The sequence below is a fragment of the Amphibalanus amphitrite genome, unplaced genomic scaffold (genome assembly GCF_019059575.1).
Source record: "Amphibalanus amphitrite isolate SeventyFive unplaced genomic scaffold, NRLGWU_Aamphi_draft 000234F_arrow, whole genome shotgun sequence".
Lineage (NCBI taxonomy): Eukaryota > Metazoa > Arthropoda > Thecostraca > Balanomorpha > Balanidae > Amphibalanus > Amphibalanus amphitrite.
Window position 1 is genome coordinate 32364 of NW_024881729.1, and position 22410 is coordinate 54773.

At 53.0% G+C, this 22410-nt stretch overlaps 2 protein-coding genes across 3 annotated transcripts in view; both read right to left on the minus strand.

Moving 5' to 3' along the window:
- LOC122385871 (kinesin-like protein KIF21A) overlaps nucleotides 1-22410 on the minus strand; it is a 79081-nt gene that overhangs the window by 856 nt on the left and 55815 nt on the right. The window contains exons 11-28 of one of the 2 annotated variants that reach the window (XM_043374466.1): nucleotides 14298-14486; nucleotides 13778-13840; nucleotides 12349-12543; nucleotides 11738-11943; nucleotides 11359-11472; nucleotides 10958-11081; nucleotides 10708-10837; nucleotides 9291-9492; nucleotides 8814-8978; nucleotides 6120-6601; nucleotides 5617-5736; nucleotides 4634-4688; nucleotides 4160-4213; nucleotides 3626-3773; nucleotides 3141-3324; nucleotides 2653-2814; nucleotides 1801-2092; nucleotides 1259-1458 (exon numbers count right to left, since the gene is read on the minus strand). In XM_043374466.1, the coding sequence (XP_043230401.1) occupies nucleotides 1259-1458; nucleotides 1801-2092; nucleotides 2653-2814; nucleotides 3141-3324; nucleotides 3626-3773; nucleotides 4160-4213; nucleotides 4634-4688; nucleotides 5617-5736; nucleotides 6120-6601; nucleotides 8814-8978; nucleotides 9291-9492; nucleotides 10708-10837; nucleotides 10958-11081; nucleotides 11359-11472; nucleotides 11738-11943; nucleotides 12349-12543; nucleotides 13778-13840; nucleotides 14298-14486 (3085 nt within the window). Of the gene's footprint in view, nucleotides 1-1258; nucleotides 1459-1800; nucleotides 2093-2652; nucleotides 2815-3140; nucleotides 3325-3625; nucleotides 3774-4159; nucleotides 4269-4633; nucleotides 4689-5616; nucleotides 5737-6119; nucleotides 6602-8813; nucleotides 8979-9290; nucleotides 9493-10707; nucleotides 10838-10957; nucleotides 11082-11358; nucleotides 11473-11737; nucleotides 11944-12348; nucleotides 12544-13777; nucleotides 13841-14297; nucleotides 14487-22410 lie in introns of both variants that reach the window. The other variant, XM_043374465.1, reaches the window with a different exon arrangement.
- On the minus strand, nucleotides 17660-21971 carry LOC122385872 (uncharacterized protein K02A2.6-like). The gene is made up of 2 exons (XM_043374467.1): nucleotides 18237-21971; nucleotides 17660-17793 (listed from the first exon to the last, which is right to left on the minus strand). Exons 1-2 carry the CDS (start codon nucleotides 21639-21641, stop codon nucleotides 17755-17757), a joined length of 3444 nt encoding a protein of 1147 aa, XP_043230402.1. The 5' UTR covers nucleotides 21642-21971; the 3' UTR covers nucleotides 17660-17754.

Genomic DNA, 22410 nt, shown 5'->3' on the forward strand with positions numbered 1-22410 from the left:
ATAAAGCTGGTTGGCCGATGCATCAGATGATCAGACTAGCAGCCATTGGGTCAGGTCCGGGCGCGTCAGGTGGTTTCAACCGTGTGTCTAGGTATGGACAAAGCTAGGACGGGTCGGGGTCGTGCTCGGTCTGGTGCGGGTGGCGCGCGGCCGCACAGTGGCGCCACACGGCGGCGGCGGCGTAAGCTGCGACTGCCAGCGCGGCCAGTAGGAGGAGGGCGCGCGGCGGCGGCCGGAGGGGCTATACGGCCAGCGAGAACACGCGGCCCGTCGACCGCGTCATGGCGGAGCAGAGGTGGGAGGGCACGGCGCCGGCGGCCAGCCGCCACCGCGACACCTCGCCACCGCTGTGGGGTCCGTAGGGGAGGAGTCAGAGACTAGGGGAGGGGAGGGGAGGGGGCACGGCGCCGGTGGCCAGCCGCCACAGCGACACCTCACCGCCGCTGTGGGGTCCGTAGGGGAGGAGTCACATGGGGGAGGGGAGCCGGGGGAGAGCACGGCTCCGGTGGCCAGCCGCCACAGCGGCACCTCGCCGCCGCTGTCACACCGGAGAGGGGGCAGGGTTAGACGGGAGGGAGCCGCGGGAGACCACCCAATACACTGCAGTCGACAGCAGCCCGCCCAAGGCCCACTGGCACACTGGGAGCGACGATGAAACTCTGGGGAAGTGTATCAGCCTGCTACTAGTCCGATTATACGTCCTGTCCGGCGCACCAGCGTTAGTGTAGTCACAGTGGATACTAGCCGGGACGACTTAACCCACTGGGGCGGACGGCCACAACAGGACAAAGGGGGATCGTCAGTCACCCATGACTATTAGCTATTTTGAGCACAGTTACACTATCAATACGAGAAGACCAGTCCAGGTACTAAATATCAATTATCGTCAGTCACTAGGCACACACGGTCCGGACACACTAGCGTACGCACAGCAGCATACAATCACACAATATGTAAATTAGTTACAACATATAGCAGCACAAACATTATCCCGGTTAGCACGACCAGAACCGACGACTAAAAACACTGAAAATGGACAGAGGGAGAGTCAGAAAACTGGAACAGCAACAACACGGGAACATTCTTCACTTTATAACGATCTAACTACAGTCATGGACCAACTGCTAAAACGATCTGAGGGATTAAGTCAATTAATTCTTCCTTTTTCATTTCCATTTCCGCATATCACCATTCTCCCCTTCCCCCTCCCCCCCCCCCACACACACCACCCAACATCTTCTGTCACGTCTTTACTCACTTGGCGGCCGTGAAGACGTGCGACTGGTTGGCGGCGATGGCGTTAATCTGAGAGTTGTGCGCCTTCAGCTCGCCGAGGGGCTGACACCCGTCCACGCTCCACAGTTTGACCACGCCGCCACGGCAGCCGGAGAGGAGGGCCTGGCCGCCGGGCGCCAGACTCAGGCCGCAGATCCAGTCTCGGTGCGCGTTACTGACGCTCTGATGGCGTGAAAGTGGTAGGTGGAGTTATATTCAGTCATGTTCAGCTTTGATCGCACTCTGGGGTGGGTACAGTAGGATGATTACAAAGATGACAGGCGAGCGTTCCACTGACTTCGAACTTCAAAAAGTTCCGAAATTCAGTACGAGCAGCATTAGTAATATCACGCAGTGCACCTACTGACCGGCAGCGATAAGTATTGACAACATTTTGTAGCATACATCAGTAACGTTAATATAGCTGCACGCTACAGTATACACTCCATCTCATCGACTCTGCAGCTCCTGACCCTCTCCCCAGAGCCCCAGCTACCACTGACCACCGAGCCGTGCAGCCCCTACCTGGAGCAGCGTCTGTCGTCGCAGGTCCCACTGTTTGATGCACGCGTCGCGGGACCCGGAGAAGAGCGTGTCCCCGCCGGCCACCACCAGGCACTGGATTCCGTCGTAGTGCGGCGGGTCCAGACTCAGACTCTGCTGGACGATGCCGTTTGTGTCGTCGGGCACCTCGAAGCCCTTGATGTAGTGGTCCTTGGAACCGGTGAGGACGAGGTCTCCGCCGCGCCGCCGGTCCACGGCCAGACACATGATGGCCGCCTGGTGGCCGCCGCTCAGCTTACCCACGCTGTGGAACCTGCCGGGGACAAATAGAGTTAATATCTACATATCCTGAGGAGCATCATAGTCTGGGATTCTGAGTCTGTCTGTGGGTGGAGCGAATGCACACCAAACGTCAATCGGTTCAGGACGGGCGATGGTGCACCATCTCATTGTCGCATTGGAATCAGAATATCTATCGTACGTCCCACGTCACCCGACTAATTTCCCGAAATTTCCACATCCTTTTCTCAATAACACTTTTTCCACGCCCCTGCTCTCACTTCGGCCTACGCCTTCCATAAATTCGACTCGTCTTCTGGGGTTCCACGTCTCTGTTCCACCAGTCTCCGACCCCCCCCCCATCCCTGACTTGCTGTATGTCCCAGCTTTGCGTGATGTCCCCGACTCGTATCCTAAGGTCCCACTCCCACATTCCCTCCGACTCACTTTCTGAGGTCCCACGACCCACACCCCACCCGACTCACTTTCTGAGGTCCCACGACCCACATTCCTTCCAACTCACTTTCTGAGGTCCCACGACCCACATCCCCATCCAACTCACTTTCTGAGGTCCCACATTCCCACCGGACTCACTTTCTGAGGTCCCACATCCTGACCGTGCTCTGGCTGGCCGTGTACAGTGCCAGGCCGCTGCTGCTCACACACACGTCGTTGATCTGAGACTCTCCCTGAGGCATCTGCAGCGTCCGGGACGGCGTGGAGACGGCCACAGTGGCAGAGGTGAGACCCGAGGAACTGTAATGAACAAGTACAGGACGGAAGTGAGCCCGAGGAACTGTAATGAACCGACAGGGTATGGTGAGTGATCGGGGAACTGAACTGAACCGACGCGGCATGAGGCAAGACCCGACGAGTTGCAATGAACCGACAGGTTATCATAAACGGTCAAAAGATGACGAACAGACGAATATGGAAAAAGAAGTTTTATTGCATCCAGGTAATACAAAATGAGTCTGGCTTTCTGGAGAAACACTAAGCAAATAATAATGGTCACGTTAAAAAAAACACGCACCATCATATTGTCTTCAAAGTTCAAGGTGCAAATATTTTTGGTCACCCACCTGAGCGTTTTGATGCACTGTGCGCCGCCCTGCCGCAGGTCCCAGACCTTGACGAAGGCCGATGACACGCTGAAGGCCATCTGGGCGGCCTCCGAGTACCGGACACACACCACGTTATTGGGGTGGCCGGTGAGGAGCTGCACTTGGCGGCCGGTGGCCAGGTCCCACACTTTCACCGTCCGGTCTGTAACGGGACACATTGTCAGAGACTGGACTAACGACCCCAGGTCCCACACCTTCACCGTACGGTCTGTAACGGACATACTGTCAGAGAGTGTACTAACAACCTCACACCTTCACCGTCCGGCCAAAACAGGACACACTATCAGACACTGTATTGATGACCCGACTCAACCCGTAACCACACCAACGCCCGGTCTGCAACGAGCCACATTTTCGAGTCTGTAAATGGCTGACCATCTAAATAAAATTTCCCCATCTGTAGTCTCTCATCCATCCGCTCACCTCGTCCACCGCTGACTCACCTTTGGACCCGGACAGCATCATGTCATCGGTGGCACACACTGACAGCACCGCCTTGGCGTGACCCTCAGCCACGTGAGAGCAGACGAGTGGGGCGCGCCCGGCCCGGCCCTGGTACGGCGTGATGACGCCCACCTCGTGACACTCCTCCTGGGGACGGCGAGAGCCCGGATGTTACACTGGTATTTATGGGAGGAGTGGGCTGCTTACGTACAATACGTAGTGTAAAATGAAGTTGCTTCTGAAAAATGGTGCATGGACGACAACGAAAGCAGAAAGCAAATATCGCAACACAGCTGCAATAGCACATAAATTGGTTCCAACAAACGTCCTACATCACTCCTTCAAAGGAGTGACGTAGGTATGTAATTGGGTATAAGGTGTGAGTGATGTATTGCTTGCATATTACTTTGCAGTAACAGGTAGTTACTTTGCAATCCCCGACTACAATCATAACAGTTCCAGTCACGATCAGTTAGTTACCTGTCCTACTGTCGCAATCCCTGCGCCCCTATCCTACCTCCCCTGTCAGTTACCTGTGCCGGTCCGGAGGAGGTGAGCCGGTGGAACACGTTCTCCTCCCGGGACGTCTGACGGCGGTACGAGGCCGGGGAGCCGGGCGGAGTCACAGCGCTGGTTTCAGAGCTGGGGGCGGGAAGGGTTGGGTTACACATCTGACGGCGGTACGAGGCCGGGGAGCCGGGCGGTGTCACAGCGCTGGTCTCAGAACTGCGGACGGGAAGGGTTGGGTTACACATCTGACGGCGGTACGAGGCCGGGGAGCCGGGAGGTGTCACAGCGCTGGTCTCAGAGCTGGGGGCGGGAAGGGTTGGGTTACACATCTGACGGCGGTACGAGGCCGGGGAGCCGGGCGGGGTAACAGCGCTGGTTTCAGAGCTGGGGACGGGAAGGGTTGGGTTACACATCTGACGGCGGTACGAGGCCGGGGAGCCGGGAGGTGTCACAGCGCTGGTCTCAGAGCTGGGGGCGGGAAGGGTTGGGTTACACATCTGACGGCGGTACGAGGCCGGGGAGCCGGGCGGAGTCACAGCGCTGGTTTCAGAGCTGGGGGCGGGAAGGGTTGGGTTACACATCTGACGGCGGTACGAGGCCGGGGAGCCGGGCGGTGTCACAGCGCTGGTCTCAGAACTGCGGACGGGAAGGGTTGGGTTACACATCTGACGGCGGTACGAGGCCGGGGAGCCGGGCGGTGTCACAGCGCTGGTCTCAGAACTGCGGACGGGAAGGGTTGGGTTACACATCTGACGGCGGTACGAGGCCGGGGAGCCGGGCGGGGTAACAGCGCTGGTTTCAGAGCTGGGGACGGGAAGGGTTGGGTTACACATCTGGCGGCGGTACGAGGCCGGGGAGCCGGGCGGGGTCACAGCGCTGGTTTCAGAGCTGGGGACGGGAAGGGTTGGATCAGAATTACAAAAAGAAGAGCCCGGAGGGGTAACGCCGCTCGTCTACGAGCTGGGGGCAGGGCAGGTCCGGGAGGGTCAGGACAGAATAATTAAATACAGGGAGGGGCCGCATCGCCGCTGCTCTCCGAGCTGGGGGCCTGACGGATCAGGTTAGGTCAGGTTAGATCAGCAGCAGTGCTAGGATGCCACCGAACATTAACTGAGCGTGTTGGTTGAAAATAGTCAGCGTTTTGAACTTATTTATATTGAAGAAAACAAATTACAGCCGACACCCGGTGGAAAAAAAATGAGGCGGCCCGGCCTCCAGCCAAGTAAATCAGTGACTGCCGCGACTGATAGACCCCACCAAAGTTAAATCAAATACGTTTATCTATACAAAACGATTCTCCATCAAAATGAGTGACACATAAAATCCACGGATCTGATATTTAACTGAACTGACCTCGAGTCTCAGCAATATCAGCCAAATCCATCGCTCCTCCATCCTCAATCTATAGCATACTGCAGATGACACCTAAATAAACCCCAGTACGACCTGCCTCTCCGTTCCTCCCAAACTCCATACTCACGGTCTGAAGGTGTTGTTAGTAATGGTCACATGGCGTCGCGCCAGCCGAGGCGACAGCGAGTCCTTGTACGCTCGCCGGCCGAGCAGCGGCGAGGGGCGCGGGTCGGGGCGGCCAAATGTCCTGTCACATACAGGGGGAGAGCCCCGCCCGCTACAGACCCAGCACACCGCACACCGCGCCGGGTAGGGTCACAGGGACATCGGAGGGAGTTATAAACAGGTGGTTAGGGGCGTTAGAAGGGCTAAAATGACGGCAAAGCGGCAAAAGATGAGCGATCAAAAGAGTCGCGGTTATGGTGTGTAAATCTAGGAGGCCAAAAAAGTCCTGAGTTTTATTAGACCTCTTGGTAAGACACGAATCTTAGTAGAAAATCCCACAGAATGGCACAAAATATTTGCAGATCAGTACCTGTGACACAAAACTGTATCAAACATTTAACACACGTCAGTTCGGTTAACTGGGGAGTGGACATGGATTGAGGAAGGACCTTATCTTCCACCCACCTGCTCGATCCTGACACCGTGTCATTTCCGGACACCGTGTGACTCAGAGATCGCGAGAAGACGGGCGGTGCGGCCGGCGGCTGCGGCAGAGACCGGGTGAACGCCGGCGGCACGCCTGTCTGCGCGGGCGGGGGCGGCGGCGGCATGGCCAGCCGCCCGTCGGCGTCCCCTCCGCCACTGGATCGTCCCCCGCGGCCCTCCTGAGCCGCCGGAGAGCCGGCAGGGGACGGGTCGCCGCTGCCGCCGTTCGAATACAGCAGCTCCTGTGTGGTGGTGGTTTTTCTCCTGGCCTTGTCTCGGGCCGGAGCGGGCGCGGCCCAGGCCGGCGGCTGGTCGGCGGCCTCCCCGTCCGAGGCGGAGCCGTCACTGGGCTCCTGCTGCCCGGCCTCGGCGATCAGGGAGAGCACAGTGGCGTCCAGACCGCCCTCCTCGGTCAGTAGGTGCTGCAGCAGCTGCTGCTGCACGATACCCGTCTGCTCCATCTGAGGACCGGGGGAGAGATAGGGTCACACACCATACACACACCATCAGGGATGCGGAGCCGTGGAAATTTCAGACGGCTCCGGCTCCGGCTCCGGCTCCGGAGAAAAAAATCGGCTCCGGCTCCGACTCCGGCTCCGGGTGAAATGTTATGGCGGCTCCGGCTCCGGCTCCGGCTCCGAGTAAAATGGTCCGGCTCCGGCGGCTCCGGCTCCGACTCAGTACATCCCCTATGCAATCAATTAAATACGGGTGGAAGAAAAAATTGGATTGGTTATACGCGTTACTCTTTGCCATGACCGGCTCACCGCGTCCCCGCGCAAACGCACCTCGGAGAGAACTGGCAGAACAAAGGACTAGGAAGCGATGGCATTGGAAACGCAGTCGCCGCGAATCGGAGTTACCTGATGAGTCATCAGTATTCGCGGCGGAAATGCATGCGGTTTTGCATGCACTTAAACTCATTGAGCAAAACAGTATTCAGCATGCATGCATTTGCACCGATTCAAAATCTGCCATTCAATACTTGAAAAATCCAGAATTGACCCAGCACATCAAAATCAACATTCGAAACCTTCATGAAGCATTAAGGAAAAAAGGGGTACAACTACATTTCTTATGGGTACCAGGCCACTGTGGTATCCACGGAAATGAGGAAGCAGATAGATATGCTAAGCAATCTCTGGATCTCCCTATCGTAACTGAAACTTCCATTGATATTAGTAGTATTCAGTCTTCAATAAAACGTCATTGTCATCAACTTTGGCAGCGCATCTGGGACACGGATGGTCCAGGTACACACCTTCATCGCATTAAACCACTTATAGCTCACTGGGAATCATCAACTCGTCCGTCCCGAAGAGAAGAAAAGGTCTTGACAAGGTTGCGCATAGGTCATACATATCTCACTCATGCATTCATTTTTTCTCGACAACCAAGACCTGTATGTTTACGATGCAGGACAACACTCACCATCGAACACATTGTCTTACACTGTTTAAATCACGCTAGAAAAAGGAAACCAATGGAAGACTACTGTCGGGCACAAGGCGTGCCAATGACAATGTCTGTTATTTTAGGAGACGAACATTCCGCTTTGCTCAAGCTTCTTTTCTCTTTTCTCTCCACAATAGACCTCCTCGACAGACTCTAGAAATAACTATCTTCACGTTCCCATCTTAAATAGGTAACTTATTATGGTGCGAAATGGTCCACGCGGACCGAAGCACCTACTCAACAATCAATCAATCAATCAATCGGAGTTCACTGAAGCTGACATTCGTCTCGGCTGCATGGGGGGAGGGTGGGGGGGGGGGGGGAAGAGACGGTGCTGGGAGTCGCAGTCCACTGCACTGGCTTCAAAACAATGGCCGTCACCTGATGACCGGTCCTCATGTTCTGGGGATGCAGTAGACGTGGGGGGGGGGGGGGGCGAGGAGGAGCAGACAGAAAGTTGATTGCGTACTGTGGGATACTGGGGATATTCGGCTTTTTTTCATTCACTTGATGGCCCATGACGTACTTATCATATGCTTTACTGCCTTGTACTGTCAAACCGAACTAGGTCAATTATTTTTTTTCCTCTTCAAAAAATAAAAAAGGAGCCGGAGTCGCCCTCTTTTTTGGCGGCTCCGGCTCCGGCTCCGGCTCCGGGCTATATTGTTTCACGGCTCCGGCTCCGGCTCCGGCTCCGGGCAAAATATGCCGGCTCCGGCGGCTCCGGCTCCGACTCCGGCTCCGGCTCCGCATCCCTGCACACCATACAACACTCCCTGACAGCAGCTGCTGCTGCACGATGCCCGTCTGCTCCATCTGAGGGCCGGGGACAGACAGCGTCACATACCACACAGGACTCCCTGACAGCAGCTGCTGCTGCACGATACCCGTCTGCTCCATCTGAGGGCCGGGGGACATACAGCGTCACTGGCCATCCCTGACATCTATTGAACGATACCCGTCTGCTTCATCTGTGCCGAACTGGAAGAGAGAGTCATGCCACAAACACCACAAATGTATCAGACATTTTTAGCAGAGATCGCTATTCAACATCCTTCTTTTTTCATTCAGGGCCATACCAGTCATTTGAGCTGAAGATTGGAATTTGACATCAACCTGTCGACTGCTGAGCATCCCCCAAACCAACTACAGTTTTTGCTATCGTGCGACTCCAGGTTAACCTTCCTGTGCTAGCGTGCGTTGTCGGTATTTTCTCACCTGTTCCATTTTGACCTCGGTGTCCTTAGCGGTGGCCTCGTGCTGCGCGGCCACGCAGCTCTGGTGGATGGTCATCGAGATCAGCTTCTCCAGCAGGTACTCCATCTCCTCCTGGTCCTGCATGTTACGAACCAGCTGGGCCGGGTCCTGGATCGGCAGGTCCTCCTGAAGACGACAGGTCACAGGACAGAGGTCAGGGGCGTATACCGTTAGGTCGCTGTCCTCTTGACCTTGTGATGGTGGCTGCAGCTGCAGCTGACAACCTAAATTGGGATGTTCAGATAAGGTAGCTGCAATTGACAGGATATGCAACAGACTTATGCATATGACTACATAAATATGTTATCGTTTCATTACTAAGCAAGTCGGGGCCTTGAGGCGCAACAGAAGAAAACAAGTGTCAAACCCTCACGAGTAACCCCGCCAGCCAATCAAGTCCCACTCAGCCGACCGATCCTGAGACTGTCTGCCACTCGCCTTGGACTCCTCCATGGCCATGATGCCCGTCTGACACTCGTTGATGCTGTCGTTGATGTAGTCCATGTTGGCGCGGATGCCCTCGATGGTCTCCTCGAGCTCCAGCATCTGTTGCCGCGTGCAGCCGGCCAGCAGCACCTTGTCGCGCTGCTTCATCACCCGCGCCAGACGACGGCGCAGGGACTCGCGCTCCTTCAGGTGCCTGGAGAGAATGACAGAAACGCTGTCATGTAACAAAGCTATCATGGACGATGTCAATTGGTATACCCTTCTACTCTTACGTATAAGCATATCTACGATAGAAGGTAAGCGATAAAAGACCGGGAACTTTAACCCTCGCCCGTAAACGGCGATCTGCCACCTTCGCCCATGCAGGGGGGGGGGGGGGGTTGGTGCGACCCCCCCTTGGCGTTTGAAAACGGAGCGTCGTAGAGCTTAGCGGAAAAGACCAACGGATTGCTCTCGCCGAGATCTCGCGATTGGTGGTATATTTTTTGGTCCTAGGTCAACATTTGACCTACTTTTGACCGGTCAAAGGTCAAATTTTCGGAAAAATAGACTTTCTTCAACTTTCGGTGGCGATTGCGGCAAAACGGTGGGAGATATCGACTTGAAACCTTCACTATCGTGTTCCTTGATCAATTCTCTATCGTTTGGTATGTATTTCGTTTCCCTAGCTCTAAAAATGGCGCGTTGGGAGCGCAGGAAGTCGGCAAGGTCACAGTCGGCGGCAGAAATTCGAAAAATCAAAATTCAAATTTTTGAAATCTGATTGTATTTTTGGATTTGGGAGGTCCATTTGCTCCCTATATAAGCTAATATTGCTGCATATTCCCATTGAGGTGACAAGAATTAGCAAAATAGTAGTTCGGGCGCTTTTCAAAAATAGTACCGGACGCTGTTCCTCTTGTGACGTCATAGCTCCGTGACCTGACCTGACCCGGTCAAGTTTCTTATACCATATGATAGCCAATACTTGCCCCAACATGCATGGGAAGTTTCATCACGATCCATCAACCGATCTCCGTACCATCGGCAGGAAACCTCGGGCGTTGGCACTCAGTTTGTGAAAATCCGGCCGGAGGCTGTTCCCTTTGTGACGTCATAACTCCGTGACCTGACATGACCCGGTCAAATTTTTTTTTATCAAAAGATGCGCAAGGTTTGCCCCATAAGGTACCCAAAATTTGGCGGCGCTGCGCGCCGCCGTTTTCGCACTATTTCCGAAAAGCCTCAGGGGGGGGGGGGGGTTGCACCAACCCCCCCCCCCCCTACATGGGCGAGGGTTAACCAAGGTTCATTACACAACAGTTGCTATAATTCATTTATATTTCATTTATAATTCATTTACCTACCGCCGGCTCAGAGCGTCATATCACAGACAGACGGTTCCCCGATTAAACAGAGTGCTACTGACCGTTCCATCTCCCTCTCCATGCTGGCCACGGCCTGTTTGTTCAGCGCCAGCTGGTTGATGGTCTTTTCCAGCGACTGCCACTTCTTCTTGGCGGCAGCCGGCGAGAACGGCTTGGTCGTGTCGGCGCTGCCTGAGGAGGAAAAGAAACAGGCACTGAGATGCTGCTCTAGACATTGTTGACGAGCTTGTCTCACATGCGCACATTGTTTCACGCACCCGTAGGCGTTACTTAGCGCACACATCCACACACCTTTGAGCCTGAGTCTGTTTCGAGTGCGCTGGGGCTTCCCGAGTCTGCGGAGCGCCACAATCTCCTCCTGCTTTCGCTTCAGCACTGCGTCCTTCATCCTCTTCTCCGCCTCCAGCGACTTGATCTGGTGAGACAGACACGGGGGGTGGTGAGACAGGTGGCGAGAATGGCGGTCAGCTGTGGTCAGGGAGACGACCGACTGCGGCAGAGGATTGAACTTTACAATGATGGAGGACAGTCACAAGTCACGGCGATGGAAAGAAGTACCAGCGAAATAGACATTAAAGGCTACGGCGTAATAATATGAAAAGACTCTAGTTGATAACCTTCGATTCTGCAACGTTACACTGCACTCCAGACTAATTCCAAGTCACAGGCAGACAGTGGTGCGGTAGTCTCACCGTGTTTTCGTGTTTCCTGTGCTCCTTTTTGAGCTGCGACATGGCCCTGTGGTGCTGCAGGTCCATCTGTTTCATCTTGTTGGCGTCGTCTTTCATACGCTGCATCAGCTTCACCTGAGGGTAAGAGCGGGAAAAGGAAATAATGAAGGCGGATTATAACCCAGGAAATTTTTATCGTTGGCAAACGTAAAAAGTAGTGCAAACACTGTGTAGCCGCCTTCAGCTTTGGCGATGAGACACAAAACAAAAGACACATTAACTCGAGTCACGTTAGCGAATATCTTCTACCAGGCGTATCTTTTCTCTAAATAGATAACTGTATGTACATGGAAGTTGATCAGGTTTGCACTTGAGTCTACACAGTACAGCTGGTTCTCACCTTTGTCTTCTTCATTTCAGTCACCTCGCTCTTGAGCGTTTTGACCTGTCGCTCGTACTGCCCCTGCGAGCGGACCAGTTTGGCGTGCTCGCGTTTGGCCGACTGCAGCTTCTTCATCTCCCGCTCCATCTCGGAGAGTCGCTTCTCATAGTCGTCCTTCACCTTGCGGACCTCGTCTGAGGAGCCGCCGGAGCGACGGCCGGACGCTGCGGCAGAGAGGAGAGACGGGTGAGGACGTGGGTGGGGGTGTTACACAGTCGTTCAGTCACATGGGAATAGACGGTGATATGGAATACCGACAGCGGCTCGACGTGAGCGGATGGCGATATCATCTTGGCACGCCATATGTCAAACGGCAACTTTGGGTATGCCACGTCCCGACAACTTCAGGGTATCTTAGATGCGACTATCATCCAATTATGCTCCAAAATTATGTCTTCCCAAACATTCTAAATTCAGCGAACACGATTAGACGTAGGCACAGCCGCACAATACACATGCTACAAACCCCCAGCATACTGCCTACTTCACAAACCTTCAGTACCTATCTCACACTCCAAGCCCTCGACCCAGTCTTCATCCGCCAGGATCAAATCCAGTCCCTCACTCACTGATGTTGGAGATGACTTTATCGCGCTCTTGCTCTGTCGCTCGTATCCTCCCGCTCAGCTGGGACAGTTTCTCCTCGTAGTGTTGTCTCATGGTGTCCATGCGCCGCTGGGAGCGCTCCAGTTCCTCGATCAGTCGCTGTTTGACTGTGATCTCCGAGGTTAGCTCGGCCAGCTGCTCGTTATAGTCCTCGTTTTCTGCGGGAGAAGAGGGAGGGGTTAGAAGGGGATCTGGTGGAGGGAGGAGGGTCAAAGGGACGAGATAGGGGATGTCGAAACTTGAGTCGAGTTACACAATATAACTGTGAAATAAACAAAGCGATTTAACGATCGTTCGTTCGTTCGTTCGAAGCGATCGTTCTACATATGAGTTAACCCGTCGGGCACGTTTATCCGATGCTTCGTTATACCAGGCAACCTAACTTACAGTTCAGCCTCCAACAAAGCATGCAATACTGCAACAAAAATAAAACAAGGATGTAAGACAAGCCGTGTACTTGCAGTCCCTTCCAAAATAACGGTTGGAAGTTCGCTAAAACAACGACGAACTTTACTGTACATATGCATGCGCCCATTTCACCAGAAAGCACATTTGTATTCAGGGTATGTTGTTAGCATTTAGATCATCAGATAGGGAGCAGGAATGCGAGTCAGTTTCCTGGTTTATTAGGCCCATTCCCGTTAACAGCCACCCATAACCTGTCATGCATGATCCACCAATCACCATCAGAGCTCCTGGTCTTTTCAGTACCACCACTGCTCTGCCAAACGCTCCACTTATTCCGACCACACCCGTCCGTGGCCACTAACAATTCAGCCCGCACGTTCTGTGGTCATCAGCCATGATTGGATAATCCCTCAGCGCCACCCGGGCCCCCGTCAGCGGCCGGTCCGGCGGCGCCGGGGGCGGCCCACCGTCCGTGGTAGGGGCGCATAACTCCGGGACGACGAGAGGCGCCCGCTCTCTGAACCACCGCGGTGTTGGAAGAGGTGAGCAAGAAATACAGAGACCCGCGGTGGCTGGGATTACATTTATACCCCAGTTATCACAAAGCCTACATCTATAGGTCCCATACCCCCCCCCCCCCTCACACACACACCACTCCACTCTTATATTTAGCTAGCCCGTTCATTAACTACTCCCACTCCTACATTGCTCCTTTGGCTACATGTAGCCACCTCCCTACCAGCTGAGGATACAGGATACCAGAGGAGGGCCGTATTCACGTCGACTTCGTAAGTCGATTTTCTTTCGTAAGTATAATTTGGTATTCAAGTCGACACTTCTTTAGTTTTTATCGACGGAGTTCACGTGAATAAAAAATTTACTTAAGAAGTAGGTCAAACTTAAGAAAATTCTTACGAAAATGATCGACGTGAATACGGCCCCAGACACCCAGTGACGGTGGATATCATCTGCGCTCGGTTATACCTTTGTCGTCGCTGCCGCGTCCGTCCACCGAGCCTTCTGGCTCTGAGTCGGCTCGGTCCGAGTCTGAGGACACGTCAGGTGTTAGTGGCAGACTGGAGGACATATAGGACAATGTCCTGCGGACACGGCTGGCTAGCGGACATGACAGACTGAGTGGCCGCGCACCGCGTGCTGTTAGCCGGGAGGTCCCGTATTTACACCGATATTAATCAACTCTTGTTAAATGGGACTCGTTTATACACACACTTGTAAACCGTGTCATGTTAACCTGGATCATATTGCTACAATGAAAAATGTGAGAGTCGAACATGTGGTTATTAGATCACGCTAAAAAGCTCAGTCACAACATTTAACACCGCTCCCCATAGCATGAAACATTTACACTCAGCATAATAACATAAACACTCCATAACCGAGTTGACACGGTATTAGTCACACCTGTAAACCACAGTAAAATACACCCGACCACCAAACGCCCTCCCAGGTGACTTCCTTTGCCGCTCATCCCCATCCTCCATACCTTTATCGTTCTCGTCTGCGCTGTCGCTCGACTGTTCAGTCTCTCTGTCGGCTGAGGATCGACCTCCCTCGCTGGAGGACCGTCTCAGACCGCTCTTGGTTCGTGCCCGCTCCAGGTCACGGCGAGCTTCCTCGATAAGCTCAGTGACACTGCCAGAGTCGACCTCCACCAGGGAGAGCTGCACGTCGCCTGAGGGTTGATACGGGGTCAGACAGGGTCAGCAGGGTAACTAGGAGTCAGTAGAGGTCAGTAGAGGTCACAGGTCAACAGGTTCACCATAGGTCAGCCAGCATATGTAGCTAACATGAGGGTCAGTGCTAAGACGAGGCTAAACGGGACAAGTCAAGGTCAGGGAGGGCCAGCAGAGGTCATCGGAGTCGCGTTGATGGGTCAATTTTGACGCATTTGTCGGGATCGCGATGGAAGCTATAACATCTAAAGTCTAAACCAATACAAATGACAGAAACAGCAACATCCAGTTTGACCGGATCATCCAACAGGTTACGAGCGCTAACTGAAAGTGGCGGATTACTGGAACAGCGTGCACATTTGAGCTGCTGCAGCCCAGATCACACACGTAATCCGGTGGCTCTGACTTGTGTTTCGCAAGAGCGACCACAGATAGCAGTCGCAAGATGTACGGTAGCCAGCAGTTGCAGAATAATTTCATATTTCGCGTTCACAAGTAGGGGAGAGTGGGGAAAGATGCCCAGGGTTTGACTATGTCATATATTATTCGAAAATGACGATCGGAAAGCCAAAACTTGGAGTTTCAACGGAAGCCGACATCATTTTTCTCCAAAAATATCACACTTTCGTGCCTGAAACATGATAACTTTTTTTGCTATTAAACATTTTCTTGAAGACGTGAAAGGGGGCATCTTACCCCACAGGGTGGAAAAGACGCCCCCTGGCGTTGGGTAAGATGCCCCCAGCACTATAAGTGACAAAAATAGGCACGTGAATCGCCTGAACGAATCAGTAGTCCCTTCGAGCCTGCAGTAGACACCAAACGTCATCGTAAGGGCCCTCAAAAGTAGTCGTAAGGGGCTTCAGAGGTCATCGTTAGGGCCATCATAGTCCAGCATGGCCAAACAAACCTCCGTGGTGGCGTTCGGAGACCACTGTGGGGCCCTTATAGGTCTTCATGATGCTTGAGGGCCCTCAAGCCCATCGTGGGGACCTCAGATGCCAGCGCGGCCCGTGGAGCCAACGTGGGAGCCCTCAAAGGATGTCGTGAGGGGCCCTGGAACCAATAATGGGGCCCACAGAGGCCGTCGTGAGGGCTCTCAGAGTTAGATGCCGCCCAAAAAGTCGCTGTGTGGGCCGAGAGACCGGCATGGGGAGCACCCGACCGTACCGGACTCTCAATAGTCCCAGATCGGCTTTTGTCTCTCATCACAAGTATGTAATAAATGATCTGACGGGCTGCTTGAAGGACAGCCTACGGATTTAGGGGGGCGTCTTTCCCCATCAGGACAGGGGGCATCTTACCCCAAGGTACCGAAGTGACATTAAATCAGCACAATTTGTTAGCCATAAAACTACACCCTGAAACAAACTGTTTGGGACACAGTACACGCATGTTAATGTATTACGACTATAGCAAGGGACGCACAAATTATCTACCTTCTTTGATATTTACAATGTTTTGACGCCAAAATATTTTTTGAAAGCAGCAAATAAAAAACATGCAATCACCAGCCAGCCGTTGCCCAACTGAGCTTCGCAAATTTTTGTGCAGTTAACAAGGCAGGCTTCCGCTTTACGTTAAGAACATTCATTTCCAGGTTCGATTCTTTGTTTCCCCGCTAGAGGGGGTGGGGCGTCTTTCCCACCCTGGGCATCTTACCCCACTCTCCCCTACTAATTGATAATGAGAAACTTTGTAGCTGCTACTCCGAGCAGATGCTGATAAATGAATCTCGGGATCACTCAGGTTGGAAAGAAAGTGAATAGTTGTTACGAGCAAGGCTCAATGTAAAGCGCTTTAACAGTTAACGGTCATGCCTTGTAGTGAAGACACTGCCCGAAAACAATGCAATGGATAATTATCTAGAGTACGCATTACAACTGTGATGCAAAACTCAAAGGCATCGGTCGTTATAACTGGCAACAAGATGCTTCAGGGATCGCAAAAAAAAAAAATGAAAAGGCAAGCTCATAAGAGAGCGGGAAAGATTAACGGAAGGACAGAGATCACGGAGGTAGACTAACCGATGTCGACAACCTCCTTCGACGCGCCCTGAGGATCAGACGAGGACGGAGGACAGGAGCCGCCGCTCGCTCCTCCGCAGTGATCCAACTCTCCCCCGGTGGCCCCACCGTGTCCCGCGGCGGCAGTGGCGGCGGTGGAGGCAGGACTGGGCGGGGAGGATACGGCGTGCACCGTGAACGTCCGGTCCAGGATGGCAGGAGCGAGTCCTTCGAACCGGCGCACCATGGTCCGTACCATGCCCTCGGCGGTCACCACCTCCGAGGTGACCACTTCAGAGGTCATGGGATCGACTGTGAAAGGGACAGGGGGAAAGGATGAGGATAGGTTCGGGGGTAAAATGGGTAAGGAAACGATTCTTGAGGAAAGTAACACGCACTAAAAAGACATCGTAAAACGTTGGAAAATACGCTCCACTAAAATAAAAACACGGTAGCTGCGACGAATATCACCCACCTTACAGCACACAAGATCACGAACCATGTTATAAAGGAAGCCTTTGTTATTTTGACATTTTTTATTCATTAATTTTTTTTTTTTTTTAAGTCTTCCGCAATTGTATTTCACATTACCACAGGGTACATTTCGATGACACACTAGACACTACCACTCATATGCCGTTAGTGCTTTGGTTTTGCACCAAATATTTCGCCCCATGGAACCTCGAAGTCGCTTGGGGCTAGCTTTCTCCCATTCTCGATGAGCTGGCCAAATACGCTGGATTTTGATGAAGAAGCTGGTGGAGCTACTTCTGCGTCTACGGCTGAGTCCGACTCTGTTGTGTATCGAGTGGTCAGTACTTTCCTTATTCTGCTACTTCCGATTGTACTTCATGCTTTTGGCTGACTCCAAAGACTCCTTTTTACTCAGAACGTTTCTTCCATACTACACAAGGCCAAGAACAACAACTTCCAAGGTTCTCCATATGAGGCACACTCTCTAAATCCAGGCAGAGTAACTGACGTCACAAGAGACATCATCCTAATACACAACACTCCTCCCCACTAAACAACACTTTACAGGTTCATGCGCACTACAGGTTTACGCTCACGCTGGGGATGAGTGCGCAGTTCTGGGGTCTTCCGGATGACGTCCGCTGGACGTGCCCTAGGACCCACAGTCTCTTGTTCAGTGTTCGCCTTCGCTGCTGACGCTGCTTCAGGTGACTGTGTTGCAGCGATCCCATCTTCCTCCAGCACGAGCCCGCGGTTACCGGTTGAAGTTACCGACTGTTCCACAGCGCTATGCAGTGGCGGTCCATGTTCCCGCTGCACCGCTGGTGCGTCTTGCGCTGGGAGATTGCAGTGCTCAGACGGATTGATCTCCTGCCGCAGATTAGTCACTGGAGGTCGGACACCTGGCAGACAGACAATCTGATCGATGTGTCGACGCCACACTTCGTCTTGCACTTGGACTAGGTAGTGTTTACTGCCTTGTCGTTCGATGACGTCTCCCTCCCTCCATTTCTGTGCACCTCGGTAGTCGCGGACCAGGACTGATTCGCCTACTTCGAGCGTTCTGTCGGTTCCCTTCTGTGATCTTTCTACTTGTTCCTGTTGCTTCTCTCGAACTTCACTTGCGAGGTTGGGCTTCAGGAGGTCCAGGCGGTTTCGTAGCGGCCTGCCCAGCATCAACTCCGCCGGTGTACGTCCTGTTGACGCTTGTGGCGTACTGCGGTACGCCATCAGGAAGTTCGGGATGTTGACCTTCTTGCCTTTTGAGGCCTTCAGCAGGTTCTTCAGACAACCCACTGCTCTTTCCGCAGCTCCGTTAGTGGACGGCTTGTACGGCGCTGTGACACTGTGCTTGATTCCGTTCCTCTCCAAGAACCCTTCGAAGTCCTTGCTGACGAGTTGTGGACCATTATCCGTGACCAGTTGGTGAGGCAGTCCCCACCTAGCGAACAGGTTCAGCAGGTATTCAATCGTCTTCTCTGTTGTGATGGTCTTCATTGGAGCGATTTCCATCCACTTCGAGTAGCTGTCGATGACAACCACGTAGAATCTACCTTCCACAGGACCAGCGAAATCTAGATGTATCCGTTGCCAGGGTCCCTTGGCATACTCCCATGGGTGGAGATCTCCGCTTGGTGGCTCTGCTCGCTTTTGCCAGCAGCCTTCGCAGTTCCGGACTTCCGCCTCGATCTGCTTGTCCATGTTCGGCCACCAGACGTGCATCCTTCCGAGCTGCTTCATCTTCACCATTCCTTGATGTCCGGCATGCAGCTCGCTCAGCACTCTGGATCTCAGGTTCGGCGGAACCACGACGCGACATCCCCACATTAGACATCCGCGCTCCACGGTCAGTTCGGTTTGCCTCATCTTGAATGGTTGTAGCTCTTCATTTACGGCTTCTGACCAGCCGTTGTGCACGAAGTGCATCACCTTCGCCAGGATTGGGCTTCTGGCCGTCTCTCGTTGAATCGCTGCGGCCGTCACCGGACTTAGCGACTCCAGTTGTCCGATCAGACAGACAGTGCACTCGTCTTCTGGTGCTTCTGACTTCAGCACTGAGCCTTCTCTCGGTAGACGTGAGAGCCAATCAGCTACTGGAATTTGTTCCGACTTCCTGACTTCCACAGAGAAATCGTACTCCGCCAACTTCATCGCCCATCTCTGGATCCGTGAGGCAGCCAACGTCGGCAGCGGCGCCTTAGGTCCAAAGACATGAGCTAGCGGCTTGTTGTCCGTTACGAGCTTGAAATGGCGCCCGTACAGGAACTGCTTCAGTCGCTGAAATGCCCAGACTACACAGAGTCCTTCCCTTTCTATCTGAGAGTATTTCCGCTCGTGTTCACTCAGCGATCTTGACACGTACATGATCGGCCGCTCATCCTTCCCTTGAACGAGTACGGCGCCTAGTCCTTCTGGACTAGCGTCCGTGATCACCGTCACCTGCTCCGTCACGTCGAAATGACGCAGCACTTCCGTTGATGACAGCTGTCTCTTGATGCTGTTGAAGCTGGCTTCACACTCTGCAGTCCACTTCCATTCGCTGTCTTTCTTCAGGAGTTCATTCAACGGCCTTGCTGTCTTCGAGAGGTTCTTCAGGAAGCGGTTGTAGAACGTGACAGCACCGAGAAACTCACGAACTTCTTTCTGGTTGGTGGGTGCTCTTGCGTTCAGCACGGCTTTCACACGTTCTGGATCTGTTCTGATGCCCTCGGCTCCTAGCCTGAGCCCTAGGTACCGGACTTCCTTTGTCAGAAACTGACATTTCTCCTTTTTCAGACGCAGACCGTGTGACTTCATGATCTGCATCACTTCGTCCAGTCGCTTCAGTGCTTCTTCTTCAGTTCTTCCTGTGATGAGCATATCATCCAACAGACACTTCACTCCAGGCACATTCTTGAGGATTCTGTCCATTTCCCTCTGGAAGAGCATTGGACTTGACTTCACCCCGTATGGTAGTCGCAGCATACGGTGCATCCCCCATGGTGTGTTGAGAACACAGTACTCCTGGCTTTCTGTGCTGAGGGGCATCTGCAGATACGCTTGGGAGAGGTCAATCACTGAGATGTATCGAACCTGTCCCACTGTTGCAAAAATGTCCTCCATCTTCGGCAGCGGGTGCTTCGGCACTTCCAGGTTTGGGTTCAGCGTTACCTTGAAATCTCCACAGAGCCTTACTGATCCGTCCGGCTTTGGCACGACTACGAGAGGCGTGGCCCACTTCGGCGTTGCATCCTCTGACGTCAGTTCTTTTGTCACTCCAAGTTCCACCCATTTTGACAACTCTTGCTTCACTTTGTCCGCGAGACCATATGGCACAGGTCGTGGTGGCTGGAACACTGGTTTGGCATCCTCTTTCAGCTCTAGATGAGCTTCAGTGTTCTTCATCTGACCCAGCGTACCATCAAACAGCTCTTCATTCCTCTGCAGAACATCTTCCAGCTTCCAACGCATTGTCTTCTGAGATTGCATACTTCCCACCAGCTGTTCCCAGTCCAGTCTGATTTCTTTCAGCCAGTTACGTCCCAGTAGTGGAGGTCCATCTCCTTCCACCACATGCACTTCCAGTTCCTTCTGGTTTCCTTGGTACACTACTTCTGCATCTGTGACACCCAGCACAGGGATCTTGTGCCCTGTATATGAGGTCAGACGACATCCAGCTTTCCGCAGACTCAGTCCAGGAAGCACACTGTCTGGCATCAACGTCACTGGGCATCCTGTGTCAACCAGGAATTCCACATCCTTGCCATTTACGGACATGCTCACCTTGATCGCCTTTGACTTCTCCCTGCTTGCTTGATACACACAATAGTTGTCTTCCTCGTCATCTTCTACTTTGTCACCTTCATTACAGTTCACCCTCACTCTCTCTTCAGCACTCGGGTTCCTGCACGCAGCTTGGAGATGACCCGGCTTTGAACAGTTGTTACATCTGACATGTTTCGGCACTCTGCAGTCTTTTATCAGATGGTTACCTTTGCCACATCTGAAGCATTTCCTTTCATCTTCCCTTTGACTGCTTTGCATCATCTTACCTCTTGCATTTTTCATCTGGTTTTGCTGCCCTCTCACAGCTTCATCCTTCTTTGGCTTTCTTTCTGCCTGCTTCCAGTTGACCTTGTTCACCTTTTCATCTTTCCTTGATGCTCCTTCCTCTGACACTTCCATCTTCCGAGCTTGCTCTCGAACAGTGGCATCTGTCGACCATATAGAGATGGCTTTGGTTAGAGTCAGCTTTTCTTCCTTAAGCATGCTCTCCTTTACTCTGGATGAGGGACATGTTGCAACCAGCTTATCTCTCACCAGGTTATCCACTTCATTGACATCAAAGTCACACTTCCGAGCTTGAGTTTTCAGCTTTGCTACGTATCCTTCCACTCTTCCGCCTTCGTACACCATTGTGTTGAAGTGATGTCGCTCAACTACTGCGTTTACTTTTGGCTTGAAGTGCTTCTCCAGCTGATCTTTCAACTTTTCATATGCATTTGTCCCTTCCCCCTCTGGCAAAGTATCGATAATACCTTGAACATCAGGTCCGAGAAGGTGCAGAACAATATTGACTTTCTGAGAAGCAGTTTTCACATCAATTGCACCCATGTAAATTTCCACTGATTTGATCCATGTCATGAAGTTTTCACCTTCCTTGATACTTGGTGGTGGAGGCAGACTAACAGCCATAATTCAGAAAATATCCAAATCGACAAATACTGGCGCACTTCCAACTCGAGATATGCCCTTAACCTTGAAATGCGACAAACTTTGGCGCGACACGTGCTGCGCCTTACAGATGCGTCTTCGGGACTTTAAATCGCGTATTTTACCTTCGTCGCCATTTTGTTGTGTATCGAGTGGTCAGTACTTTCCTTATTCTGCTACTTCCGATTGTACTTCATGCTTTTGGCTGACTCCAAAGACTCCTTTTTACTCAGAACGTTTCTTCCATACTACACAAGGCCAAGAACAACAACTTCCAAGGTTCTCCATATGAGGCACACTCTCTAAATCCAGGCAGAGTAACTGACGTCACAAGAGACATCATCCTAATACACAACAGACTCTTCTGCCGGGCCAGACGCGCGTCCTGCGACACACCCAACGTGATGGGGACCAGCTTCAGGAGGGGCTGTGGCGAGGATAGCGGCGGAGTTTCCCCGGATTATTGCTATCGAGACTCTTTGTAGAAGCCAGGACACTTCTCTGGGGTCCTTAGTCGCCGCCGAAATCCGACCGCCGATATCCCGGAGCAGCTTTGACCCTGCTTCTCCGACTACGCCGGTAGTCTCCACTGCTACTGGAGTGAAGATGTAGCGGTCTGCAAGACTGGCGTAGCGCATGCGCTTCAGGTTCTCGGCGGCGGCTGCAGCTGCGCCGGGATCCACTGCACACTTCACCACGTGTGACTCAGCAAACGTGTCAACGCATGTGGCGTCCCATGTGAGGCTTCGAC